The sequence below is a fragment of the Neophocaena asiaeorientalis genome, unplaced genomic scaffold (assembly GCF_003031525.2).
Source record: "Neophocaena asiaeorientalis asiaeorientalis breed wild unplaced genomic scaffold, Neophocaena_asiaeorientalis_V1.1 scaffold30, whole genome shotgun sequence".
NCBI lineage: Eukaryota > Metazoa > Chordata > Mammalia > Artiodactyla > Phocoenidae > Neophocaena > Neophocaena asiaeorientalis.
The window spans coordinates 15068868-15089432 of NW_020174923.1; the positions used below are offsets into that span (position 1 = coordinate 15068868).

The 20565-nt window shown below is 38.4% G+C and overlaps 1 protein-coding gene across 1 annotated transcript in view; it reads right to left on the reverse strand.

Annotated features, from left to right (window-relative positions):
- The window catches only part of TANC2 (tetratricopeptide repeat, ankyrin repeat and coiled-coil containing 2), a 308377-nt gene that overhangs the window by 230080 nt on the left and 57732 nt on the right, over positions 1–20565 (reverse strand). The window contains exon 3 of the mRNA XM_024761041.1: positions 3437–3619. Within this exon, the coding sequence (XP_024616809.1) occupies positions 3437–3619 (183 nt within the window). The remainder of the gene's footprint in view (positions 1–3436; positions 3620–20565) is intronic.

The following is a 20565-nucleotide window of genomic DNA, read 5'->3' on the forward strand; positions in this document are numbered from 1 at the left end:
ATATATATATATATATAATTAGTTTTCCATCTTCAAATTACATGTCTTTATTCTTGAGCAAACCTTTCCCCATTCTCACTCCCTCGAGACTAAAGAGAAGTCAAAGTATTTGGAAATGGATCTTCATATACACCTCTGTGTATAAGACAAATACGTTGAGAGTACAAAGGTTATATAATAATAGGAAAAGTTGCTCCATTATGTTTTACGAGATAAAACAAAAAAAAAAGATTGTCTTTTCACCCTCTACTAACTTGTTAGAAGTTAAAGATCTATTAAAGATCAGGAAAACACACCCAAGGTTAATGGGATACTCCAGACCCCCATACTCTCTACTCTTAGCACATTTGTCACCAAGATCTGATTAAAAGCTAAATCAGATATTATATCCCATTCCAGCTCTGCTTAAAATCCTACAGAGTAGATTCCTTACCATGATTCTAAAAACTCTGGCTTCTGCCTACCTCTTCAATTATTTCATACTCCCCTCCCCTATGACTTATTTTGCTGACAACATACCTGCCTTCTTTCTTTTTTTTGCTTTTTTTGTTTACTTTTTTTTTTTTTTTAACATCTTTATTGGGGTATAATTGCTTTACACTGGTGTGTTAGTTTCTGATTTATAACAAAGTGAATCAGCTATACCCTGCCTTCTTTCTAATCCTTGAACATGCCAACGCTGCTTTCTGCTTTAGGACTGTTGTTCTCACTGTTCCCTCTGCCTGGAAGGCTCTGATCCCAGATCTTCCCATGGCTGGCTTCTTTTTGTTATTCAGACCTCAGTTCAAATATCTCCTTCTCTGACTCTCCCTGATCACTTCATAGAAAGAACCTACCTCTACCCCAGTCTTTCTCTATCCCTTTTCCTACTTTATCACCTTCACAGTACTAGTTACTATCTAAAATTATTTATTTATTGGTTATATGTTTATTATCAGTCTCCCTCCCAAATGGAATATAAATACCTTGAAGGCAGGAGACTCAACTCTATTTACTGTATCTAGAGCAGTGCCTGGCATATAGTAGGTCCTAAACAAATATTTGTTTAGTGATTAAGTGAAAAGCACAGAAGAATAATGAGCAAACTACCCTGACCATAGCAGAGACAGGGGACTAAATATTAGAAAGTCAGAAAGAAAACAGAAGAAAATAACTATTCTGGCCCTACTTATTCAGTTTGGTTGTAATATGAATATAAGAAAGATAAGGTAGTTGGAAGTTTAAATGAATGGAAATGCATAAATTAGTTAGGGTAGCCCTAATGGCCATATTAATGGATTTTGTTAAGAACCATTCTCTGAAGGACATTTCCTTATGGTCAGTTAATCTTTTCCCATACAAAGTTCTTTTTACTTATTTATAACAAAATATAATTAGGAAAGGAAAGATAACTGATGAATAATCTACTAAATAATTTTTTTTTTTTCTTGAGGTACGCGGGCCTCTCACTGTTGTGGCCTCTCCTGTTGTGGAGCACAGGCTCCGGACGTGCAGGCTCAGCGGCCATGGCTCACGGGCCTAGCCGCTCCGCGGCATGTGGGATCTTCCTGGACCGGAGCACGAACCCGTGTCCCCTGCATCGGCAGGTGGACTCTCAACAACTGTGCCACCAGGGAAGCCCCTAAATAATATTTTTAATTTAAATTTCAAAGTAATTTAATTCCAGGTTAAACCAGAAAATTCTTATCATCTAATTCACTTGGCAGAAAATTGGCCACAGAAAAATTTTCATGGCATCCTCTTTCAGGAGAGAGATTTCTTTCATTCAGATATTTAAAAATGCATTCTCAAACTTCAAATTCTTAGGCCTCTGACAACCTCTTCAGTAAATGAAATTATTTGAGAGGATGCTTATACTTCGAGCACTGTAAAATTAAAACTCAATAGCTCATACCTGTAATTAACCAGTGTACTTCCTATTACTGCTTCATCTCTGTGATATCAGGCATGTTGTTGACTTTGTTAGTATATGTATTTATCTTTTAGGTCATCTAAAGGTTGTCTATTTAAGTTAAAGTTCAAACTTCCTAATGGAGTAGGAAAGTGCTATCTCTAAAACCTCAGGCAATTCAGCTAACTTCTAGAAGAAAACTGAATTTTTCTTACTATTTCTTCCAATATGTGTAGTAAAATGAAGCACATCACTTGACAGCCATCAGATTTGATTATTTGTATTTTCAGTAATCAATAATACCTTAAACTGTAAAAAAAAGCAGGGATTTCTAAGCATTGAAATTTTTATTCAAGCCCAATCACATAAAACTTACCCTGTTTTTAGATAACAGAAGGAATAAGTATTTTAGTAAAATGTTATTAAGCTACTTTACTGATTTTTACCTAATGACCCAAGAATCAAAGTAGACTTTGACTCAGTCATTTGAAGATGCCTAAAAAAACAATAAAAAATATAAGAGGCATAACTTATGCTTTGTGCAGGTTGTAAAGAAGCATAAGTTATGCTCTGTGGAACTACAGAATAAAGAAATACTATTATTTTAAAGAAAATTATAAACATTGTAAAAGTTCCATTCAAAATAGATGGAAGAGTGAAAAATCTCATTTCCCCCTCTATCATCTTATTTTCTTTTGAATTGTCATTCAATAATCAACACTACTGTCTAACTCAATGCCAGACACATAGGAGGAAGTCAATATAGGCTTCGGGAATGACTTCATTTCTTGCCTCCATACACTCATAATCCATTCAACACCAGTCAACTTACTGATGTTGATATAAACTAATAATGTTAAAAGAAACCTGACAAAGTGATCCAGGTGTACATATTTTCGCACATAAGTATCATTTAATATATTAAAATTTCTTCCCTGAAAAAGCTTTAAGGGATAAAAGTTCATTTAATCAAGACACAGTTTCATACCTAACAACTAGACCTGACTGCACAATACATACTGTGAGATCATATTAAAGTCAATCCACAACTTATGAATTATATAGTAATATCCTAACAAGTTGGAGTACTGTACCATGGAGAGGTAAATATCTAGATCAGCTTTTAAAAATGGGTATGAAATATACAAATCAGGATTTCAAACTGATGTACCTTTGCTAAACTATGAAGCGTTTATTATTCTAAAATTACAATATCTCCATTTGGTAATCTGACATGAACAAGCTGATAAATGCAATCAGAACAACAGTATATTCTGGCAAAGCTGAAAATTTCCTGAAAGCCTAGAAAAATATGTCTACAACAGATGGATCGTTTAGGAAATAAATACAACAATCTGTCAAATGGAGCACTATTCTAATTCCCTAAACTAAAATCAGTAAGAGCTCCACTTTCCAAGAGTCTGTGACATTAGTAAGGCCAAAGAGGAAAAACCTAGAGCTGCACAGAAACATATCTGATATGACCTAGAGTGCCACACTGTTAGGTTTCCTGTTAAATATACTAAATTTAGGTAAAGTCCTTACCAGTTAACTTCTTCACAGGTTGGAGCCGAACACTGATAGACTGATGTGTGAGTAAGGGGGAGGATGGAAGAGAGCGAGACATGCCCTCCATAATCCGAATGTGCTGCATACCTTCACTCACTGGAAGTGGTGGGACGGCGTAGTCTGGCTCAAAAGCACAGTCGCTTTCTGTGGAGATGCCACCTGTTACATAGAAGAGAATGGGAGAAAAGAGCTGGTGAGAACACATTCTTCTACTAAAATTCTTCTCTATGAAAATTTATCTTTTTGGATGACTCAGCACAGTGTACACTGATATTGATTTTTCACTGTGAAAAGAAAATAAGGAATTCCCAACACACAGATTCATTTCTACCTAACTGGGTACTTAACTTCAGGTCCAGCACTAGGAAACTGAACATGAAGAAGACAGGATTCCTCCTCGTAAGGGGCTCACTGTCTCATGAACAACGTAGCCATATAAAAAGTAATTACAGTTCAACGCAACAAGTGTTATGATTACAGCAATGGTCTTCAACTGTCCCTGAGAAGACAAACATGAAAGAAGATATTCCCCTGCTTGACAATCCAATCTGTGCAATTCCTAGTAGGATCACTGTAACTCTATTTCTTATTCTCTTTCTCCAAGAATGTACCTGAAAATATAAATGGGTGAGACTAACATTATATGGTGATTTTCGAATCTGCTCAAACAGTTAAAAAAAGAGTAAATGATATGCTGTTTACTTCCACTTACGTACTGTTGACTTCTACAGAATTCTGGCAATGGCAGATTATATACTTCAGACCAACCTTTCCCTAAGAAAACTACAACTATATACATTTAAAAAATCTTCCTGAAGGCACTGGAGAGTTAATAGCATGATGAAGAATTACAAGAAGACTGAGACCTGGTATTTGGGGCCACTTTTTACTTTGTGGCATCTGAAAGGCTAAGAAGCCATTGACAGTTTTACAGAGCTGGGAAGACAAGTACTGGAATGGCTGGAGAACCAAGTTGTGAAGGGGGAGCTGGTGTAACTCCAACACTTTTGTTTGGAACCCCAAAGGGCTACATTCTAGGAGTGTGTATAAACCAAAACTAGGAACTTCCCTGGTGGCGAGTGGTTAAGAATCCGCCTGCCAATGCAGGGAACACGGGTTTGAGCCCTGGTCTGGGAAGATCCCAGATGCCACGGAGCAACTAAGCCCATGTGCCACAACTACTGAGTCTGTGCTCTAGAGCCCACATGCCACAACTACGGAGCCTGCATGCCACAACTACTGAAGCCCACACACCCTAGAGCCTATGCTCCTCAACAAGAGAAGCCACCGCAATGAGAAGCCTGCACACCACAACAAAGAGTAGCCCCCTGCTCTCTGCAGCTAGAGAAAGCCCACATGCGGCAAGAAAGACCCAACGCAGCCAAAAATAAATTAATTAATTAAATTTTTAAAAAAACAACAAAAAAAAACTAGACTGGCCTTTACAGGACTGAAGCTCAGCTCCAAATGTCTACCACAAAATTTAATTAAGGCAATCTTGGATTGCTAGTCCCTGCCAAAAACAAACATAAATCTTCTTAGAAGAAGATAACATCATCACAGATCTCAAAATACTTCCACAATTTTTCATATACAATATCTCATCCTTAACTAACAGTAACAAAGAGAGAACATGAAAAAAGCAAATCAGAAAGATCATGCAAAATAAAATCTTAGAGGGAATACAGACTATGGAACAATAAGACACAGAATTTAAACTAGTATGCTTAACACCAAAAAGATTAAAATACTGAGGAATGAATTTAACCAGGGAGGTGAAAGATCTGTACATTGAGAACTATAAGACACTGATGAAGAAACTGAAGACACAAATAAATGGAAAGATATCCTGTATTCATGGACTGTAAGAATTAATATTGTTAAAATGTCCATACTACCCAAAGTAATCTACAGGTCCAATGTAATCCCTATCAAAATTCCAATGGCATTTTTTCACAGAAATAGAAAAAGCAACTCTAAAATTTGCATGGATCCACAAAAGACTCTGAATAGCTAACGTAATCAAGTAATCTTGAGCAAGAAGAACAAAACTGGTGGTATAACACACTTCCTAATTTCAAGTTATATTACAAAGCAGTAGGAAGACAATTTGGTACTAGCTCAAAAACAGACACATGGATCAATGGAACAGAATAGAGAACCTAGAAATAAACCCATGCATATACGGTCAACTAATCTTTGACAAAGGCACCAAGAATATACAATGGGGAAAGGATAGTCTCTTCAATAACTAGCATTGGAAAAACTGAATATCCACATGCAAAAGAATGAAACTGGATCCTTACCCTACACCATACACAAAAATCAACTGAAAATGGGTTAAAACTTAAACCTAAGACCTGAAACCATAAAGCTCTTAGAAGAAAACACAGGGGGAAAAGTCCATGAAATTCATCTTGAAAATGATTTTTTTGGATTTGACATCAAAAGCACAAGCAACAAAAACAAAAGTAAAGCAAGTGAGACTATATCAAACTAAAAAGTTTCTGCACAGCAAAGGAAACCATCAACAAAATGAAAAGGTAACCTACAGAATGGGAGAAAATGTTTGCAAACCATGTATCCGATAAGGGGTTAATACTAAAAATATGTAAAGAACTCATACTCAATAGCAAAATAAAACAAACAAACAAAAAAACCTAATTAAAAAATGGGCAGGATTTCCCTGGTGGCGCAGTGGTTAAGAATCTGCCTGCCAACGCAGGGGACATGGGTTCGAGCCCTGGTCCAGGAAGATCCCACATGCCACGGAGCAGCAAAGCCCATGAGCCACAACTACCGAGCCTGCACTCTAGAGCCCGTGAGCCAGAACTACTGAAGCCTGCATGCCTAGAGCCCGTGCTCCTCAACAAGAGAAGCCACTGCAATGAGAAGCCCATGCCCCACTACAAAGAGTAGCCCCCACTCACCTCAACTAGAGAAAGCCCACGCACAGCAACGAAGACCCAACACAGCCAAAAAAATAATTATAAATAAATTTTTTCTGAAAATGGGCAAAGGACCTGGATAAATATTTTCCAAAGAAGACATACGAATGGCCAACAGGCACACGAAAATGTACTCAACATCAACAATCATCAATCACAAAAATCAAAATCACAATGAGATACTACCTCACACCTGTTAGGACAGATATTACCAAAAAGTCAAAAGATAATAAATATTGGCAATGATGCAGAGAAAAAGGAACCCCTATACACTGTTGGTGGGAATGTAAATTGGTACAACCATTACAAAAAACAGTATGGAGATTCCTCAAAAAATTAAAACTAGAACTACCATATGAACCAGCAAACCTACTTCTGAGTATATATCAAAAGGAAATAAAAATCACTATTTCAAAGAGATACTTGCACTCCCATGTTCACTGCAGCATTATTCAAAGTAGCCACAATATAGAAACAATTTCAGTGTCTGTCAATGGATGGATGGATGAAGAAAATGTGATTTTACAAACACACACACACACACACACACACACTCTCTCTCTCTCTGTTTCCCTCTCTCTCCCGCGCTCTCTGAGGAATATCATTCAGTCTTAAAAAAGAAGGAACTCCTTCCACTTGCAACAACAGGGATGAACCTGGAGGACATTATGCTAAGTGAAATAAGCCACCAGACACAGAAAGAAATAATCTCTATGTAATCTCACTTATATGTGGAATCTAAAATATAAGGTCAAAATCATAGTAGTAGAGAGGAGAATGGTGGTGGCAAAAGGAGATGTTGGTCAAAGGGTAAAAACTTTCAGTTATTAGATGAATAAATTCTGGAGACCTAATATACATCATGGCTCCTAGACACAGTCTATTACTGAGTCAAAAGTGCTCAGAGTTTCTATTGAGAAATACTGACCAAATGCTGTATTAAAATTGTGTGTCATGTTATGTAAAAAGAAAAAAATTAACATGCTTAATATATATATATATTTTTGCGGTATGCGGGCCTCTCGCTGCTGTGGCCTTTCCTGTTGTGGAGCACAGGCTCTGGATGCGCAGGCTCAGTGGCCATGGCCAATGGACCCAGCCGCTCCACGGCACGTGGGGTCCTCCCGGACCGGGGCACGAACCCGTGTCCCCTGCATCGGCAGGTGGACTCTCAACCACTGCGCCACCAGGGAAGCCCAACATGCTTAATATTTAAAGAAAGTAGAAGTTTAGAATTTCAGCAATGAATTATGAAAATAAAAACTCAATAGGTGGATTGAAAAAACAGATTAGACACAGATGAAGAGAGAATTAGCAAACTGGAAGATAAAACATTTGTGCATCAAAGGACACTATCAAGAGAGTGAAAAGACAACCCTCAGAATGGTAGAAAATATTTGCAAATCATTTATCTGATAAGAGTCTAGAATTGAGGGGACTTCCCTGGCAGCCCTGTGGTTAAGACTCCGTGCTTCCACTGAAGGGGGCACAGGTTCAATCCCTGGTGGGGGAACTAAGATCCCACATGTCATAGTGGCACGGCCAAAAAAAGTTTTTAAAATAAAAAACTAAAAAAAAAAAGAGTCTAGAATCAAGAACATAAAAAGAACTCCTAGAACTCAACCACAAAAAGAGACACAATGCAATTTAAAAGTAGGCAAAAAACTTGAGCAGACATTTCTCCAAAGAGAAATGTACAATACAAATGGACAATAAGCTCATAAAAAGATACTCATATCATCATTCATTAAAGAAATGCACATCAGAGCCACAATGAAATACCATTTCACACCCAGTAGAATGGCTATTAAAACAACAAAGAAGTGTTGGTAAGGATGTGGAGAAATTAGAACCTTCATACTTTGCTGGTGGGAATATAAGATGGTACAGCTGCTGTGTAAAACAGTTTGGCAGTTCCTCAAAAAGTTAGACACAGAATTACCATACAACCCAGCTATCCCTCTTCTATGTATATACCCAAAGGCAATGAAAACAGGTTTTCAAGCAAAAATCTGAACATGAATGTTCACAGAAGCATTATTCATAATAGCCAAAAAGCAGAAACAACTCAAATGTCATTAACTGATGAATCAATAAACAAAATGTGGTATATCTATAAAATGAAATATTATTTAGCAATAAAAATAATGAAGGCTTGATTCATGCTACAACACTGATAAACTTTGGAAACATTCTACTAAGTGAAAGAAGCCAGACAAAAACAATGCCACATGTTGTATGATTCCATTTATATAAAATGTTCAGAATAAGCAAATCCAGACAGAAAGATTAGTGGTTGCCAGGGATGACTACAGGAATGAGGAGTGACTGCTTAATAGGTACAGGGTTTCCTTTTGGGGTGATGGATTATATAGCAGTGATGGTTGCACAACACTGTAAATGTACTAAAACCAGTGAATTGTACACATTAAAATGGTTAAAATGGTAAGTTACCTCAATTAAAAAATATGTAGATATTTACCACCTACTCACATATTTATTCAAACCAGAAGACTAGTAATCATTCATTTCTTCCCATCACATCCCTTTGCAACAAACGCAATAGCTATTCTGCAGAGTATCAACCTCATATAGAGTTCAAATCTACCATGTGCTCTTCATTTCTCCTATCACTACCATAGTCCAGATCACTACTATCTTTTCCCCAAACTTCTGTTGGTAGAAATCTAGGACTTATTCCTTATCTTTGGATTTCAAAACTTTTACCAGAATAGGTCTTAACTTTTTATTTCTCATTAGTCACTGGGTCCTTTCCTTTACTATATTGACCAATTATTTTCTTCCAACCATTCTCTTCTCTTTCTCTCTGGAACTGTGATCAGATGAAATCTCCTAGACCTATTTTACAAGTCTCTTTATTAATAGATTTCTAATCTTTGGGCTTTCATTAATAGACATGAGACTGATTTATATGGAATTATAGTATTTTACAGGTTTACAAAGAGGTATGTCATTAGTGTAATAATTCCCTAATTAAAGAAAAATCAGCACTAGATTGTTTAAAGACAATATATCTAGAAGAATGCATTTGATTTAGTGAAGTATCTCTTCATTTGAAATATTCTAATGTTAAAACTTAGCTGATAATTTTATAATCTAATAATACTCCTTAAGGAATAATACTGCAATTAGTCCAGTATGGATGTCCTAGTTTACTTTTTTGCTTAAAAATATTTTCCTCTATCTTCTCTGCCCTATAAATACAGGGAAAAAACTAAAAATATATGTTTCAAGTAAAGAAAAGTACTGGTATGCATGAACAGAATTTGACTGCATTAGTCATTTTTTCCTGGGTAACTAACAACCTCAAAATCTCTGTAGTCTACAACATTCACTTTTATGCTCATGAGTCTGTAGATTGACTGTGGGTCAGCTGATCTTGGTTGGGTTATCAAGTTCAGAACTATTCCAATGTGTCATTCATATTGGGCCTAGTCACTGAAGGGGCAGTGAATATGTGGGGCACACTCTTGTCATGGTAGATCACAGGGCTGCAGGAGACCAAGTTAAATCAGAGGAGCATATTTAAGACCTCTGTTCACTAATATTTTACTGGCCCAAGCCAAGTCCAAGAACAACATCAATGGGGCATGGAAATACACCTGGTGCATTTCAGTGGGAACCACTGAAAAGCTGCATAGCAAAAGAAATGGATGTATAATTTTATAACAGGAAGGAAGTAAAAAATTTGAAATCCAATTTACCAGGACTTCCCTGGTGGTCCAGTGGCTAAGACTCCACACTCCCAATGCAGGGGGTCCGGGTTCAATCCCTGGTCAGGGAACTAGATCCCACTTGCCGCAAATATAGAGTTCGCATGCCGCAACAAAGATCCCGCACGCAGCAATGAAGACCCCCGTGCAGCAACCAAGACCCGGCACAGCCAAGTAAAAAAATAAACGTTAAAAGAAAAAAAAAGAAATCCAATTTACCAAGCATGTAAGATGATATTTACTGGTACTCCAAATTACTCAATCTTCATTTTCCTACCACTCACTTTTCCTGCTATAATCAACTGAATAAAAGTTACTGAAATAATGTGATAGAGATATGGCAGAATAAAATAAACTGCTAATGTGACAGAAAAAATTCTGTTTTGCTGGATACCCGGAGATTAGATATTCAAAAGTTGAATTAAGATAGCACAGGGAGGGCTTCCGTGGTGGCACAGTGGTTAAGAATCCGCCTGCCAATGCAGGGGACACGGGTTTGAGCCCTGGTCCAGGAAGATCCCATTAGTTGCCATGGAGCAACTAAGTCCATACGCCACAACTACCAAGCCTGTACTCTAGAGCCTGAGAGCCACAACTACTGAGCCTGCACACGTAAAGCCCATGCTCCGCAACAAGAGAAGCCACCGCAATGAGAAGCCTGTGCACAGCAATGAAGAGTAGCCCCCACTCCCTGAAACTAGAGAAAGCCTGCATGCAGCAACGAAGACCCAACGCAGCCAAAAATAAATAAATTTGTTTAAAAAAAAAAAGAAAGATAGCACAGGGATATCAAGTATATGGACACTAAAGAAATGTTAGGAGTAATTATGACTCGATAAAAATTTCAGTCCTAAGCCTTATATTTAGTACAGATGATTACAAGATATTAAAGTTCAAGTTAATAAAGAAATTCTTTAGCTGAAGGCCGTATCTATTCTACAGAACTGCCTTCTAATTTTTCAACTTACATAAATAACCACAAATAAAACTTATAAATCAAAAGCCTCTAGCATGATAATTCATTAAACTGTATACATTACTTATGAATTTTCCAGTTTATATGTTACTAAAAGTTTTAAAAAGTACACAGAGAAACAAAACAAAACAGAACATGGTGATAAACTAGTCCCTAAAGTCAAAGGGCTTTTACATATTTCAGAAACAAAGGGGTTTTGCCTGAAATTATTCCAAATATCATTTTAACTTACAGCACTCTGTGACTCAGTAATAGTCTCATAACGTGTCCATAATATCAGGCAGGAAACAGGCCAAGAGAAGTGTAATAGCTAGTACAGGGTCATGTAATCAGACAGCATGCCTGCCAATGCAGAAAATTTCAAGTAATCTAGAAAAAAATCCACTAGAAAAAAACAAGTGAGTTAGGCAAACTCAAAGATACAAGAGTCCATATACAAGAAGCAAATTTCCAGCAATGAATATGCAGAAAATTAAAAAAAATTTAAACCAGTAACACCAAAATAGCACCATTAAAAACATGAAATAATAAATTAAAAAAACATGAAATAATTAGGAAGAAATCTAACCATGTATGTACAATATTTGTATGCTGAAAACTACAAAACACTGATGAAAGACATCAAAGACCTAAATGGAGAGATACACTATTGACCTGTTCATGGATCTGAAGATTTTAGGGTGCTAGGTCTCAAAGTGATCTATAGGTTTAAAGCAATCCTAATGAAAATCTAGCAGTCAATTATTTTGGTAGAAATCAAAAAACTGATTTTAAACTCATGTAAAAACAAAGGGACTAGGATAGATAAAATAATTTTGAACAGTAAAATCAAAGTTTGGAGTCTCACAGCACCTCATTTCAAGACTAATGTGAAGTTACTGTAATTCAGACAGTATGTGGTATTGGTAAAAGAATGGACACAAAATCAATGGAACACAACAACTCAGAGGCACTGGTAAAGTTCACAGTCCAGGGGCACAGGCTCACCAAAAGACTGAGACCTAATCATAGGACTACAGAATGCTTCCCACCCCACTCCCACCTTAAAATTACATTACTATTTGCTGCAGTTCATTTTATCCAGTACACCATATTCACCTTTCAGCAGAAACTTACATGGCATACTAAAAGTTAAAAAAAAAAACAAATAAACAAAAAACAGTATGAAGAGACAGTGCATGCATCAGAACCAGCCTCAGATATGGCAAAGATGTTGGAATTATAAAACTGTGAATTAAAAAATGAAATACTTAGGTATAATTCTAACAAAATATATAGAAGATCTATATGAGGAAGACTACAAAACTGTGATGAAAGAAGTCAAAGAAGATCTAAATAAATGGAGAGAAACTCCATGTTCATGGATACAAAGCATCAATACTGTCAAAATGTCAATTCTCCCCAAACTGATCTAGCAGACTTAATGCAAACCCAATCAATATTTGTTGATATTGAAAAACTGATTCTAGGGACTTCCCTGGTGGTCCAGTGGTAAAGAATCCACCTTACAATGCAGGGGATGCAGGTTTGATCCCAGGTCGGGGAACTAAGATCCCACACACGACGCTGTGGGGCAACTAATTCCATGCGCCACAACTACTGAGCTTGTACGCCTCAACTAGAGAGCCCACGTGCTGCAAACTATAGAGCCCACGTGCTCTAAAGCCTGCGTGCCGCAAGTAGAGACAGAAAACACACGTGCCACAACTAGAGAGAAGCCCGTGCACAGCAACAAAGAGCCCATGTGTCACAATGAATGATCCTGCATGCCTCGACGAAGATCCCATGTGCCACAACTATGACCAGATGCAGCCATAAAAATTAAATAAATAAGAAAGAAAAACTGATTCTAAAATTTATATGGAGAGGCAAAACACCCAGAATACCCAACTCAATATTTGAAGGGGAAGAACAAAGATGGAGGACTGACACTACTGAACTTCAAGATGTACTATAAAGCTACAGTAATCAAGGCAGTGTGGTACTGATGAAAGAACAGACAGACAAATCAATGGAACAGAATAGAAAGCCCAGAAATAGACCCACATAAATATAGCCAAAGGAGCAAACGCAGTACACTGGAGAAAAGATAGTCTTTTCAACAAATGATCCTTAGACAACTGGACATCCACCTCCAAAACAATAAATCTAGACACAGACCTTACACCCTTCATAAAAAATTAACTCAAAATGGATCACACACTTAAATGTAATATGCAAAAGTATAAAACTCCTAGAACATCACATGGAAAATCTGGATAACCTTGAAGACATGATCCATGAAAGCAATAACTGATGATCTAGACTTCATTAAAATTTAAAATGTCTGCTCTACAAAAGACACTGTCAAGAATATGAGAACACAAGCCTCATACTGAGAGAAAATATTTTAAAATATATCCAAAGTATACAAACTCAATGATAAGAAAAAAAATTAAAACATGGGAAAAGACCTGGACACCTCACTAAAGCAGCAAATAAGTATACGAAGAAGACATTCAATATATGTCATTAGAGAACTGCAAATTAAAACAACTCAAGGTACCACTGCACACCTATTAGAATGGCCAAAATCCAAAGCACTGACAACACCAAATGCTGGTAAGGATGTGGAGCAACCGGATCGCTCGTTCATTGCTGGTGGGAATGAAAAATGGTGCGGCCACTTTGGAAGACAATTTGGCAGCTTCTTACAAAACTAAACACACTCTTACCCTACAATCCAGCAGTCATGCTCCTTGGCATTTACCCAAATGAGTTGAAAACTTATATCCATACAAAAACCTGCACATGGATATTAACGGCAGCTTTATTCACAACTGTCAAAACCTGGAAGCAACCAAGATGTGCTTCAGTGAATGGATAAACTGCTACATCCAAACAATAGAATATTATTCAGCACTAAAAAGAAATGAGCTATCAAGTCATGAGATGTCATGGAGGAACCTTAAATGTGTATTACTAAGTGAAAGAAGCCAATCGGAAAAGGGTACATACTGTATGATTCCAACTATATGACATTCTGAAACAGGCAAAACAATGGAAACAGTAAAAAGATCAGTGGTTTCCAGGGATTGTAGGGAGGGAAGGATGAACATTTAGAGTATAGAGGATTTTTAGGGCAGTGAAGCTATTCTACATGATACTATAATAGTAGGTATATGTCATTATACATTTGTCAAAATCATAGAATGTACAACATCAAGAGTGAACCCTAGGGACTTCCCTGGTGGCACAGTGGTTAAGAATCCACCTGTCAATGCAGGGGACACGGGTTTGAGCCCTGGTCCAGGAAGATCCCACCTGCTGCGGAACAACTAAGCCCGTGCGCTACAACTAGTTAGCCTGCGTTCTAGAGCCTGCAAGCCACAACTACTGACCCCACGTGCCACAACTACTGAAGCCCGCACGTCTAGAGCCTGTGCTCCACAACAAGAGAAGCCACCACAATGAGAAGCCCGTGCACCGCAATGAAGAGTAGCCTCCCCTTGCCGCAACTAGAGAAAGCCCGCGGGCAGCAATGAAGACCCAATGCAGCCAAAAAATAAAATTAATTTAAAAAATATATTTTTTTAAATAAAAATGAAAGGCTTCCTTAAAAAAAAAAAAGAGTGAACCCTAATGTAAACTATGAACTTTGGGTGATAATGATGTGTCAGTGTCACTTCATCTATTTTAACAAATGTACCACTGTGGTGCTGGGATGTTAACAGTGGGGGAGGCTGTGGATGTGTGGGTGCAAGAGGCATATATAGAAACTCTGTACTTTCCACTCAATTTTGCTGTGAACCTAAAACTACTCTAAAATAGAAAATCTTTTTTTTTTTTTTTTTTGTGGTACACGGGCCTCTCACTGTTGTGGCCTCTCCCATTGCGGAGCACAGGCTCCAGACACACAGGCCAGAGGCCACGGATCACGGGTCCAGCTGCTCCGCGGCATGTGGGATTCTCCCCAACCGGGGCACGAACCCGTGTCCCCTGCATCAGCAGGCGGACTCTCAACCACTGTGCCACTAGGGAAGCCCGAAAATCTATTTTTTAAAACAAATAAATCTATAACCAAAAACCAACCAAAAAGAATGGGTAGAATACATATCTGAAGACTATGAAGATAAACAGTAGCAGGCAGATTGGAAAAGAAGCCCAGAATGTGAAGTTCCATTGAAGTGGTGGTGAGTTTGCCATGTTTTTTCTCAGGTATTGCCTCACCTGGACTCAAAGGCAGCTCAAAACTGAGAAGTGTACACCGGGTAAGAAAAAGCTCCAAGAAAATCCCTCCCTTTCTAGTGAGGAACAAGGAAGGGGGCCCTTGCTAGTCTGAGAAACTAGGGGAAATCCCTCCTTTTTCCCTTCTCTTCTATCCTGGTCTCCAGCCAATTCTATGGCAGTAGCAGCAGAGAGATGGTAGTGGTGACTGGGCAGGTACCTAAAACCCTGGGAGAAGTGAACCCTTTTTTCTGACCCTAGGAATTGTAATCCCAAGAGTGTGAGGCAAATCCTCACTGCTTTTTATTTCTCTGTCCTCTTATCACTTGACTTGGATGCAGACACAGTTGTAGGAATTGAACAGTGGAACAGGGAAACTAGAGTCCCTGTGTTTTAGCCAGACTACTGGCAAGGGAGAGTCTGAGAGCTGGAAAATGTTGGTAAGATTGGGGTGTGGAGGTATATCAAGCAAACAATTCCATAGAGTTGTATATGAACTTCAGGGCTCACCTCTGAGCTCTGCGTGCATGGACGTGACCCTAAACATCCATACCATAGGCTTTAAGAACAGAGCAACAAGACATACTTACTACCACTCTGGTCCCAGAATGGATACTGGGTCCCACACATGGAAATGATCTAAATAGAAATGCTCAGAAAACCGAACTGACGTTGGAACTAGAGGCCCGAGAATGCAGATAGGAATCTGTTTCCTGAACATAATCTGGTTGACTAGCCACTGACATACACACACACACACACACACACACACACACACACACACACACACACACACACAAATCAACCTTCTTCTTAGAACTTAAATAAAACCTAGGGTCTCATATCATAATATTCAAAATGTCCAAGATATAATCCAAAATAATATGGCATATGAAGAAACAGGGAAATCTCAACATGAGAAGGAAAAGTCAACAGATGTTACTCCCAAGATTATACAGATATTAGAATTAAACACCAAAGACCTTAAAGCAACTATTACAACAATGCTTCAATAAGTAAAGGCGGACTTCCCTGGTGGCACAGTGGTTGAGAGTCCGCCTGCTGATGCAGGGGACACGGGTTTGTGCCCCAGTCAGGGAAGATCCCACATGCCGCGGAGCAGCTGGGCCCGTGAGCCATGGCCGCTGAGCCTGCGCGTCCGGAGCCCGTGCTCCTCAATGGGAGAGGCCACAACAGTGAGAGGCCCGCGTACCACAAAAAATAAAAAATTTAAAAAATTAAAAGAAATAATAAGTAAAGGCAAACATTATTGAATGAATGGGAAGACAGAAAATTTCAAAATCTAGTGTGTAGTTTACACATACAACACGTCTCCTTTTGGACCAGTCACATTTCAAGGGTCAGTAACGACTGTACTGCACAGTAAAGCTTTACACCTATGTCCAGAATCAAGTTCAGTTAGTTTCTAGAATCTAAGGCAAAAAGTATGATCCAATCACTAAATACTGCAAAGATCCCAGAGTGATGACTCTTACCACATTCCCATTCAACTCATCGATATGGCCTAAGCAGAAGAAAGACACACCTTAGAGAATGCCAATGGATTTTTGTAACTTATTCAGGTTGTGTATCCCACTGCTGCTACTGCTTTAGATGTGGTTTTCTTGCTAAAGCAAATCAACATATCCCTGGTACCAGGTCTGCAGCTACAGACCTGAGAATGAGATCATCGTAAGCTGTAAGCATTCAACTGTCAGGGTTAGCTATACATTTTCACTGGCCTACCTGCTATTAATTCTCCTGGTCTTAGGAATAATCTAGTCCACAGGGACCTTAACTGCCTTTCCATTCTAAGGGCACCATGCTGGTCTACTACACTAATAATTTCATGCTGATTAGACTTGGTGAACAAGAAGCAGCAACTGATCTAAATACTGTGGTAAAATATATGCACTCCAGAGGGTGGGAAATCAATTCCACAAAAATTCACAGGTCTTCCACACTGGTAAAATTTCTGTGAGCCCTATGGTCTTGAGCAATTCAAGATATCCCTTCCAAGGTGATGAAGTTGCTGCACCTACTCTCTCTTAATACTGAGAAAGAAGTGCAATGCCCAGTAGACCTCCTTGGATTTTTGAAGCAATCTGTTCCTCATTTGGGTATGCAACTATGAACCATTTACCAAGACTGCTGGATGTGAGAGAGGCCCACAACAACTGAAGGCTCTGCAACACATATGGGCTGCTGTGAAAGCTGCTTTGCCACTTGGATTATATAACCCACTAGATCCAATGTTGCTTGACGTATCTGTGCTAGATATGGATCTTGAACGGTTATTGCACAACTTTAGGTGAATCTCAGGCCAGATCTCCAGCATTCTGTAAAAAAGCTATGTCATCCGGTACAAATAACTATCACCCTTTTTCGAAAAACAGCTTTTGGCTTACCACAGGGCCTTAGAATGAATGCTTGATCATGGGCCACCATGTTACCATGTGACCTGGGCAGTCCATCATGAACTAAGTTTTGTTGGACCAACAAAGCAATATGGTTGGGTGTGTACTGAAGCACTTCATCATCAGAGGGAAGGGATGTACATGAGATCAGGCTTGAGCAGGTCCTGAAGGCATAAATAATTTGCATAAGCAAGTGGCCCAGATGCCCAAGGTTCCTAATTCCTACTATATTGCTTCTTTTCTCTCAATCTGGATATATTTTATCTCATGGAGAATTCTCTATGACCATCTCACTGAGGGGGAAAAAAATTAATCTTGTTTACTGATATCTCTGCATGATAACATATAGATGACAACAATACTAGAGCCCCATTCTGGGGTCCTGAAGGACAGTGGTGAAGGGAAACCCTTCCAGGGCCAGAAGTATGAACAGGGTACCTAGTTGTTCATTTTGCCTGGAAGGAGAGATGACAGAGATACTGTTCTATACTGACTCAAGGACAGTGTTTAATGGTACGACTGGATACTCAGAGATTTGGAAGGAATAATTAGAGAACTGGTGACAAGGAAATCTGGGGATAAGGTATATGGACAGACCTCTTTGAAAGGGCACAGAATATGAAGCAATTTATGTCCCATGTGAATGCTTACCAAAGGGCAAACTCTACAGAGAAGGTGCTTAATAACCCCGTAGATAAGATGACCAGTTTGGAGTACTAAGCCAGTCTCTTTACCTAGCCATTCTATCTTTGCCCAGTGGGCTCATTAACAAAGAGGCCACGGTAGCAGGATGCAATTTATACATGGGCTCAGCAATATGGGCTTCTGCTCACCGAGGCCAACCTGACTACAGCCACAGCTGAGCGTCCAACCTGCCAAAAGTTCGCGCATGCACTGGGGAAGAGGCAGGTGGATGCCCCCAATATACGGTACCATTCATGCGATGGTTGGTCAGTTGTCTCTCTATTCATTTCTAGTCCCTGGTGACTTCTCCTTCCTTCTTAGTAAATGAATTATGAATGTAAAATAAATATTGTTTATAGTGTCAAGGATTTCAGACTGTCTTAGTCTGCCCCCTTGTGGGAACCAGCTCTTCAATCTTTCACTAGGAATAACATTTATTAAATCCAGCCTGGTCCTCAAACAAAACAAAACACAAAATGTGTTTATTAGATAATAATTTTACCCTAGGCTTCACTAATAGGTTCCTTCCTTATCCTTTGTTATCCAACTCTTTATGACCCTTCAATAAAACTTATGAAGTTTTTCAAAGAGGTTTTTGTCATTTTTATCTCTTGCGAGAAGAATTCAGATAAAAATATTTTAAATCAGAATCTTCCTAAATGTCCAACATACCTTTTCCAACCTTTTTAGTTCCCATGCTTTTATTCTGTTTCATTCATAAATATGCATAAGCAAGGAGTGGCTTCTACAAGCCTTCTAGTGTTAACTAGTCCAATTATCATAATACTAAGTAGGATGCTTAATATGTTCTGACACAAAACGTGATTAGGGTTGCATATTCCTAGAGTTTAAGATATTACTAAGTAAATTATTATGAATCACTTTGAAAATCTGAACACTCATTGATGAGGAAATGGTGGAATAAATTATGGATTACTTAGCTAAGGAGGATTATACAGATTTTAAGAAATTAGAATTTAAGTATGTTCCTGGAGGGATGGCCATGCTACACTGTTAGCTGAGGGAGAAGAGAATTAAAACTGCATTTTAGGGCTTCCCTGGTGGCACAGTGGTTGAGAGTCCGCCTGCCGATGCAGGGGACACGGGTTCGTGCCCCGGTCCAGGAAGATCCCGCATGCCGCGGAGCGGGTAGGCCCGTGAGCCATGGCCGCAGAGCCTGCGCGTCTGGAGCCTGTGCTCCACAACGGGAGAGGCCACAACAGTGAGAGGCCTGCATACTGCAAAAAAACAAAAAAATGCATTTTATTTTTTAAAATCTTCAAAGTAATACACACACAAACACATCCATGCATGTGCCAGTATGAGTTTAGCGGAAAACATGGAAGGATACAGACTGAATACAATTAATACTAGTTACTTTAGGGGAGTGGAAGAGGAAGAAGCCCTAACATATCCTTTTTAAATGTCTACATTGTTTGGTAAAAGTAATTTTTTACTTAATACAATTATTATAACTCACATTAAAAAATATAAAGTGTAACTGAAATATATAAACACATTCTGACATACCCCTAGCACCCTAAGATAATAAGAAATTGTTGGCTAGAGGGCCAATTTCAAGTTTAATTTTTTGGAAAAAAGAGTGTTACACAAAGAATTATCAACAAGAAGTTAAATCTCAGAAGAAACATATGACAAGAAATAAAGACACTTCAGAGGGATTTGTCATTTAAGGTCAGATCTTTTCAACTCTGTTGGTCCAACCACAACAAACAAATTTGTGTTTTAAATATAAGAATGGAAAGATTCTAAATATGTGCTACCAACAAGGCTGATTTGAAACTTTTGGCATAGATTAGTGTAAAGCCTGAAATATTTTCTGACTGAAAATAATACTTCACAGCATCTTATTCTGAGAATTAAATGAGGATTTTGTGAAAGCACCTAGCTCAGAGCCTGGCACATATGTATTATTAAAATTTTTTTCTTTATTCCTAAAGCAATCTATGTTGAAAGCTAAATAATTTTTATCAGAAAGAGAAAGTACTATAACAACAAAATAATCCTGTACAGTAGTGATGCCACTATGCCAGAAATACTCTTACACTGAGATAAAGAAATGATATACTGAATACTGAAATAATTTTCCTTATCATTCTATATAATAAAACACTCTGGG